General features: G+C 37.2%; 1 protein-coding gene across 1 annotated transcript; it reads right to left on the bottom strand.

Annotated features, from left to right (window-relative positions):
• Window positions 1-7833: 7833 nt before the first annotated feature.
• Window positions 7834-8802, bottom strand: LOC140149649 (uncharacterized). Its single transcript, XM_072171729.1, has one exon. It carries the CDS (start codon window positions 8800-8802, stop codon window positions 7834-7836), a length of 969 nt encoding a protein of 322 aa, XP_072027830.1.
• Between the last annotated feature and the right edge of the window lie 722 nt (window positions 8803-9524).

Genomic DNA, 9524 nt, shown 5'->3' with positions numbered 1-9524 from the left:
GGTAGGCCTACCCATAATCTGGAATTCGCCTCTTCCTAGCCCTGTTACCACATTTAGAGAAACCGAAATTCATACTGCAGTTACTGTCCGTTTTCCTATACACAATACACAGTGCTCTCACCATTGACGCGTGACCCCTACAAATGATGTATGTTGGGAGAATGGACACTTGCCTAGTTAACATCACTGTGTGAAAAATAACCAGCCAATATTTTATTTATTCTCCAAAACTTCTAGCAAATATATTTCTCTAACATGACCTAAAATTACAGCTAGGTTAGATGTTCAGAAATGGTCGTACTTTTGTAAAATATGAGTGAGGGCAAGGCATAGCTAGCCAACTCCCCGTGTTATTTGAATGGAGATTTGACCGAAAATATTGGTATCGGACCGCTCACTTCTGAAGGATGCCACAAAAAAACCGGTAAAAGCTACATTTAAATTATTCTAAATAGGTTCTAGAAAATAAAGTTTTGTAACATGTCCTAAATTTTTAGCTAATTTAGGTGTTTGGAGAGGGTCGTACTTTTGTGTTTTAGGAAGGACATGTAAACGACAGATAACACCAAAAAATATGAAGAAATTATTTCTAAACCGTGTTAAGTCAAAAATCATTATGTTGCTCATTTTCAAGAATGCTGGTTTACAAAAGCACGACATTGTCTGATTTCGTGAACAAAGCCACACATAACATTGTTTCCTTTCGTTTCCTTTATAATCGGTTACCCAACTGAAGCTATGAATACCATCTTTATTGCGATATCGCACATGAAAACAGTCACTTGTGCACAACCAGAGAAGATCCGATTTAATCAGTTGAGCTGTTTCAATGAGTGTTATCTTGGTTTAATAGCTTTTAATGGGGTTAAGTCCTGCAAAGGTCGAGATGAATTCTACTGTAGACATGACTGCATCATGTAGTATCTGGACGTGGATAGGCCGTTACTAAAATAATGAAATCAATCGCGAGAAACGTGAACGCAAAAAAGGTTATAGGCCTTACCACAACGGATAATTTTTATGTTAACCATTCTGGAGGATTCCGGAAATAGTCACGTTCTTCTGAAATAGGCCTATATGCACGTGTTTGGTATGTGCACGTGTTCAGTATTGAAATATGTGTTAAAAATAAGGCCTATTTATTGGTCCGATGAGATGCACCTGTTAGTCACACTGTAATGCTTTGCCGATGCGCGCACTGTACTCCGCGCACACTCCCGCTGATACTCCGCGATAACGCAGCTTGAGAACGCGATAGATTCAGATTCAGATTCTTTATTGACATTCACCTCACAAAAGGTATAATCAAAAAAACAAACTAGAAACACTATATACATAAATACAAACATGAAACACCTTAAAATAACTTATACAAAATAATAGTTTTAACTATTAATTATAAAGTAATTTATGCTACAAATATAATAACTTGACTGCTAGATTGACTAAACAATGCAATTAGTTAGTCCTACTGGTGCTTAACGTACGCTTATTAAATGCTGATGCAATAAAATTAGCTACTACATGAACAGTTTCATGATCATTAGCACTCATTATTAATTTGAATTTATCTAAGTCTGGTAAAATTAGAAAATTAAAGGCATCATCTAAATATTTATACATGTTATCTCGCAAATTGGTATAAAAAGGGCAACGTATAATAAAATGGAATTCATCTTCAACTTCCTTAAGGTCACAATACACACAAAGTCTATCCTCTGGTGGGATTTTTGGTGAAGAATAACGCCCTCTCTCAATCCTTAATAGATGAGCACTAATACGTAATCTACAGAAGACGGATCTCTTAGAACGATTGAGTAAAATAGCGTAATTTTCCATGGTGAAGCTATCTTTGAATTTACAATAAGTTCGTAATTTGGATAGATTATTATTGATTGAAAATAACCACAATTTATCAAATACTGACTTTAGAGATGAGGTAATTAAACTATCAAAATTACTTTTAGACAAAAGAATGGGTTTAGACCAGATATCCTCACGTTTGATTAGAGTGAAAATATTTTGAATACCAGTAGACCAGGAAAATTTTTCTAATTTTCTATTATCAATTAGAGCTTTGATAACAAGAGAATTATGACCTTTCATGCATTTAATGTTAAGTTTCCACCAATATTTTATTGAAAGTGATAACATGGTTACTAGAAGTGGATAAGTACCAAGCTCACCCCTGACGGCATGATTTGTAGCTTTTCTGTGAACACCAAGAACTAGCTTACAGAATTTAATATGTACATTTTCACCAGGTAGTTTATCACATATGTTAATAAGATTATTATCATTGAGTGTATTAAGTAAATAGGGAGCCCACACTTCACAACCATATGAAATAATTGGCTGAATAAGAGTACGGAATAGTGTAATACTACATTTACTTGAGCTACCGTATATAGTTTCTCTTATCTTAAAATATGCCTTTAAAGCCTTGTCTTTCAAACGAACCATTGCATTTTTGAAAGAGCCAGAAGGTGTGAAAATAATACCTAAATAACAATACTCATCGGTTATCTGCAGAATATCATCACCATAATTAAATTCAAATTTTTTCAAGATGTGTCCACGCTTATTAAATATCATAATATTAGACTTTTTGATATTTACCAACAACTTCCATTTTAAGCAATAATCTCGAAGTTTATTTATAGCACATTGAAGGCCAGTAGCACTTTGAGAAAGAATAACGAGATCATCCGCGTACATTAAACAAGATAGAGGGTCATTATCAAGGTATACAGGATCACAGTTATCATCAAAAACCTGTGGTATATCACTAATGAAAATATTAAAGAACAATGGACTTAAAATACAACCTTGTTTAACACCAACAGAAGTCTTAAACGTATTGGTCATTTTACCAGCACATTTAACAGTAAACATAACTTCTGAGTACATGCTTTGAATAATATTAATAATATTACCATGTAAGCCAGATTGTACAAGTTTAAATAGAAGAGCACCACGCCACACGGTGTCAAATGCAGCAGAAAAATCAATAAAGCACACATATAGATTTGATTTAACTGCATTGTTTACATATTTATCAATAAGTGATCTTAAAACCAAAACATGGTCACTTGTTCGTGAACCTTTCATAAAACCAATTTGTTCTGGAGGTATAGTATTGTTTTTATCAGTAAAAGTCACCAAACGATTGTGTAAAACTAAACAAAATAATTTGCACAAATTACTGGACACAGCGATACCTCTGTAATTTTTTGGATCACCTTTGTCACCTTTCTTATGTAATACTGTAAGTGTACTTAGTCTCCAAGCAGAAGGAAACTTACCACTATTGTAAATTGAATTAAAAAGAACACATAAAGCAGGTGCTAATGTAATGATACCTTCTTTTAACATTTCATTTCGTACACCATCTAACCCAGGAGCTTTTTTAGCTTTTAATTTCCTGGTAGCTGTAATAATTTCATTGATTGTAATATCAGAATTAATTGTGTTATCATGAAAATCATGGTTATCGCAAAAATTATTAATAAAATTCTCGAACTGACCATCGCCATGAGGTATGTGTCTATTCATTAACACATTAAAATGTTTCCACCATTCCTTTGGTGTAATTGGATTATCAGTAGACGATTTTGAAGAATCACATAAATCTTCGTAAAGATTCCAGAAAGATTTTGGATCATTTTTCTCAAACTTATCCAACATATGAAAGATTCCGTTTCTAAAAGCGGATTTTTTCTTATTAAGCAATTGTTTATATTGTTTCTTAAGGTGACGATAATTATGGACTAAAGTCAAGTTGTAAGGTTGATGTCTAATATTACGAGCCAAAGATTGTAATTTATGACTTAAAGATTTACAATCATCATCATACCATTTCTTACTGTTTTTCTTTTTTGTAGACAAGGCAGTTGGCTTTTTTGAAACCTTTTTAACTAAACCAGCTGTATCACCAATACAATCGATTAACCCCGAGAAACCATTGACAATATCGTCAACTTTTTCTGAGCCACTATTTTTAAACCTTAACAAAAAGTTTTCCACAGATAACTTAACTTCTGGTTGACAAACCGCGGTTTTCCAGGCATTAGAGGATACAGTATTCCATACAAATTGTGTAGGAAGTTCATTAAGTGGAAATACATCTTCATGAATGTTGTCATAAGTACACCAATTTGATTTAAGAGTACACGATATCATACAATGAATAGAATAAGGAACTAAATCATGTACATGAAAATATTCAACATCATCAAACAAATCGACATGGCACAACATATAATCAATAACACTTGGTGAACCACGATGGTTAAAACATGTAAAATTACCAAGAAAATCCCCCAACTTCCGACCATTTACAATTCGTAAACCACTACTTTTACATAAATCTAGAAGTAATTTACCATGGACATCAGGGTTTGCAGCATCTAAGTTATTTCTACTCATATAAGCATCACAAACATAATCAGAGGATACATCTAAATATTTTGAAGAATCGTTTATAATAAAATCAGGAGCAGTATTAGACCTGGCATTAAAATCACCAACAACAATACATTGACCACGTTTTGAAAATTTAACAATATCTGTTTCAATTAAACTAAAAATATCATCTCTTTGTGAACTAAAAGAAGATCGAATAGGACTAATGTAGACATTACAAATATAAACATCTTGAAAAAAAAAAAAAAAGCGTTTACACAGTTTTATCCACATAAATTCAGAATGAGTTGTTTTAAAAATGTAATACCTTTAATTAAAGTAGAACGAATCCCCACTGCTAAACCAGCAGATGCATGAGGAGCATTTCTTGAACGAGGCCTATGATTTTGAACTATGTGATATCCATCTAACTGCAAAATATCAGATATTTCACAATGTGTTTCAGTTAAACAAAATATATCAATTTTTTGTAATAAATTTTGAACAACAGTAAAATCTAGTTTGGAAGTACGAGTGTTACCAATGCGGGAAAACAGCCCATCAATATTCCAAGCAGCAATACTTAAAGAAGATTTTGAAAACTTGAATGGAAAAGAAAAATGAAACTACCAAATAGTTACTTAGTTACCATGGTTATCTTCGACCTTCTGTCGATACCTTGACTGGATGTTCAATACCTTTTCTACCTTACATCTCAGATTACTACATAACACTTTTGTACCTTCGTTAGAGAGGTGGTATCCATCCTTCTTTGATAACAGGTGGCGAAGTGGAACACCATTCCTGGTGAAGTTAGCATGGTCGCAGAATGATACATTACCCTGATTATTCTGAGAGTTGACGAACCCTTTTAAAAGGGCGTTAATTATCTCTGTCATTGTGTTCAGCTGTTGATTATCAACTCTAGATACCCCAAGTGAGATTAAAAACTTTGTCTGAGTGTATTTTATGCTATAGTAGTCTACCACTGATTGGAGGTATTCGGCTATCGCGTCTGCACTTTGTCCGTATTTCACATCGTTTGTAATCTCGTGGATTACGACACAACTTGGAGCAAATGTCAAGTGTTCAAGTTGCTGTACCGCTTCAACAACTGTGTACGCTTGTAACATTGTTACATGCGCCTGGGGGACCAACCGATCGGCCTCTATATGCGACAGGTGGGAGTTCCCGATCACCACCACCGTTGGTTTATCACGATTGGCATCGGTACCGGTACGCTTTGTGTTGCGGTTGGGAGGAGTTCTACCAGGTGATGGTCGTGGTTGACGACGATGATTGGCTTGCTCCTTCGGCAGCTCTGATGACGTATCATGTTGGGCGCGATCATTATTGCGGCGCGGAGTTGAGCGAGCGACTGATGCGTAGCTACGCGATGGCTGCGTTATCACATCCTTCTGGCTTGTCGGAGATGAAACCTCCACTGGTGGATTGGCCTGAGATGGAGTTTCAGGAGATTGTTGGGCAGAGGCATTGCGTGATGATGATTTCCGTCCAACTGGAATGAAGTCGTCGGCGGAGATGATAGTCTGGGTGCGTCTCGCCTCGTAAGCATCCTCCTTGGCTTTGGCTAGTTCCGCGTTAGTAGCTGATAAATTTCCCAGAAGACCCGATATCTGTTTCTCTTTCTCGGCGAGAATAGATTCTTGGTATCTTTGGGCATTGCGACAAGATAAAAGTTCCTGTTTCAAATTTGCTTTATCTACTTGCCATTCCTGATGACGCGACTTGACAAGTTGTTCGATCTCTACACGAAATTTGTGGAGTTTATCGTTGGTATCTTTTGGTTGAGATGCAGTTGTCAGCTTGTTGTTTTCTTTTCTCAAAGCGGCGTTTTCTTTAGAAAGTCGGGAACATTCCTCTTCAGCCGTGTCAAGGTCCTTTTGCAGGACACGTAACTTGAGGTCGTAGTTCTCTTTCATGGTCCCGCACAATCTGTCTACTAATGACGATTCTAGGTCACGTATTGCTTGGATGCAAGTGACATGGCTGACGGAATGATCTGATGTACCGGTAGTACTTGAAGACTCAGGTTGCACAGGTCTCGTAGGCACTGTCTGAGATTGCTGACTGATGTGTGGTTTGATATCAGCTTCCGTTTGGACTTGTTGCGAGGATTGCGCGATAGGCACTGTCTGGGTTTGCTGACTGATGTTTGAGTTGATATCAGTTTGAGTTTGGACTTGTGACAAGGCCGGAGGTTCAGCTGCTTTCAAGTGAGATAGAATGTCTTCATCTACTGTAACGCACCTGGAGCAGGAGAACTTTCTGTTCGAGCGATGAAATACAGATAGCTGGTAAACAGGTAATTCAGTACACTCGAAGTGAAACCAGGTGGAGCAGTCAGCACATTTTATCATGTAGTCGTGATCAGCAACAGTACATGACACGCAGGAAAACTTAACATCTGCCGTTGAAATTGACAAAGTAGTCCTAGTCGAAATAGCTGGTTCATGTTGGTCTGACATATCTTCTTTCAATTCTTCCGTATGGAACATATCAACATTATAGTCTTTGTATAATACAAATTCATTGTCATTGACTATCACTTCAATTGTGTCAATATCAATTTCGTAACTTTCTAGGAAATCGGATGCATCTTGCAGTGATGAGAAACCCTTATGACAAGCACCAGGAAATTTATTGGTACTAGCTTGTGCCTGTGACCATTGCAGAAATATTCCGGTCTTTCTTCCAGCTGCAACAGCATAGAATTTAATGAGATTGTTCTTTTTTGAAGGCATTTGGTTTTAAAGTCCTTTAATTAAACATCACCAACAAAAAAAACTTATCTTGCGGCCGCTCCTCCATGAAGATAACGGTAGCGCGTCACGGACGCGAGATCCATTCCAGCGTTGTTTTGTCTACTCCCGTTGATGAAAGTTTTTCAGAAGCAGAAAATGCCGAAAAAAGAGTTGTAAAAACCAGCTCAATTACAAAACCAACCTTCTCCAGTGTCTATAACGTTAGACGAATTGTTGGTAATTTTTTTGTCAGCTTTAGAGACCTTTAGAAGGCTTTTTGAGGCAATTTGTGCTTGCTATCTTCATAAGATAGCAAAAACACGTCTTGAACACTTATTTCTCTGCGGACGCGAACGCGATAGCGCGCGGACAGAGGGACGGACGGACACGCCATTATTAGTATTAAGATAACTGTGCATGAGACATCGGTTAACATTATAACTTCCATACCGTGTTCAACACAGTGCTCATCATCGGAATCTACATAGTATCTGAAGGTATTTATGGAAACATTTATCTATATCATGTACATACATACAAACGACGCTTAATATAGCGCATTTCCAAAATTGAGCAATGCGCTTTACATACAACAAAAATTAATAAACAGAAGCTATACTGACCACAGCAATGCAGAAAAGGAAACATATGAAATGAAAACAACTTAATACAGATAGGTTTTTAAACTGGCTTTAAAGGCACTAACAGTGGGAGATGAGCGGATGGTTATAGGAAGGTCATTCCACCATTTGGGGCCACAAACACTGAAAGCGCCATCGCTGAACCTCCTGTTGTATTTCGGAGTCGCGAGACGGTTAACATCCAGAGCTGAGCGGAGACCTTGTCTTAATGGTTTGTGAATTGTGATGCTATTTGTGAGATAGTAAGGAGCCAGGTTGTGAACAGTCTTGAAAACATACAGGAGAACTTTGAAAATGATTCGTTTGTTAACGGGCAACCAGTGAAGTGTGTCTAATAAGATTGAAGCTGAGTGGCGACGAGGGAGTTGGAAAATTATGCGAGCTGCTTTGTTTTGCAGACGTTGAAGGCGTGTGATGTCACCAGCCTTGCATCCAGCGAGCAGTGCATTGGCGTAGTCCAATTTGGACAAGATAAGGGCTCTCATTGCACAGCTACAGGTATTTTGGTCAATGTAACGACGTATACGTGATATGTTCCACAAAATAAAATTCAGAGACTTGCAAAGAGCAGTTACATGAGATGACATGGTCAATGAAGTGTCAAAGGAGACACCTAGGTTCCTGATGGATGAAGATGGAACAATTTCAGTGGCTCCAATGCACAACGTAGTGCCAGACAGACGAGTTAAGTTATGTGGTGATGCTGCAATGAAGAATTCGGTTTTTGAATTGTTCAGTTTGAGCTTATTTAGTGTCATCCAAGAATGAATCTCTCTGACACAAGATGACAGTTTAAACAGAGCACATGCAGCATCACCAGGAACTTTGGGGTTGAAAACAAGGGATAATTGAACATCATCAGCGTATATGTGATACATTATACCGTAATGCCGAATGATGGTAGCAACATATTGGGAATAAGCTGTAAATGCCCTAGGACCAATAATTGATCCTTGTGGGACACCATAACACAGTCCAAACACATCCGACATCGACCCACTTACATTAACATGTAGCAGAGAAAAATAATGGCAAGCATTTTATGTGCATAATTATATACCCGGGATATATACAGTACACTAAGTTCATATTAAAGAATGTATACGCTGGCGAAGTTACGTAATAAATCTGATTAACTACCACAGCAATAGGTGAAAACAATTTTGAACATATCGCGCTGCACTACAAGCAGATTGAACCAATCACCTGTGTATGTCTGCAATCATAGATTGAACACAATACTGGTCTTTTCAAAGATACTAATCTTACAGGTGCAAGTGATCAGCATGATATGGTTCAATGCAGAGGTACCGCGTGAAAGTATCAGTGCAGCGCGGTATATTCAAAAATTGTTTTCATTGCTATGGTAGTTAATCCGATTATTACGTAACTTCGCCAGCGTATTATTGTAAACAGTGTACCGTTGTAGTATAGACAATAGTGTTAAGAGTAATACGATGACTGGTCCCGAGAGTGGTCCGAGTCAGCATAGGGAACATGAGGTCAGCTATACTATTCGTAGTGTTCATGGCCCGGGGTTCGTGGCTTTCATGCACGTATGATCTGATAAGTGTATGTTATCACACGAGTTTGAGCATACCAATGTATAAGATATATTATACATTGGTCATGTTGGTATGCGGTGTTGAGATTTGAACGAAGGAAAATCACTCAAAGAGGATGCTAAAAGTTGAGAGAATATTTCTGATATCAT

The sequence above is a fragment of the Amphiura filiformis genome, chromosome 4, assembly GCF_039555335.1.
Source record: "Amphiura filiformis chromosome 4, Afil_fr2py, whole genome shotgun sequence".
In the NCBI taxonomy this organism is placed as follows: domain Eukaryota; kingdom Metazoa; phylum Echinodermata; class Ophiuroidea; order Amphilepidida; family Amphiuridae; genus Amphiura; species Amphiura filiformis.
The sequence above is the reverse complement of the archived record's forward strand: the minus strand, read 5'-3'. Positions and strand labels throughout refer to the sequence as shown.

What these genes read in the sequence shown, in the direction of transcription:
- LOC140149649 (XM_072171729.1), bottom strand. Translation starts at nt 8,802, where the DNA reads ATGTCGGATGTGTTTGGACTGTGTTATGGTGTCCCACAAGGATCAATT.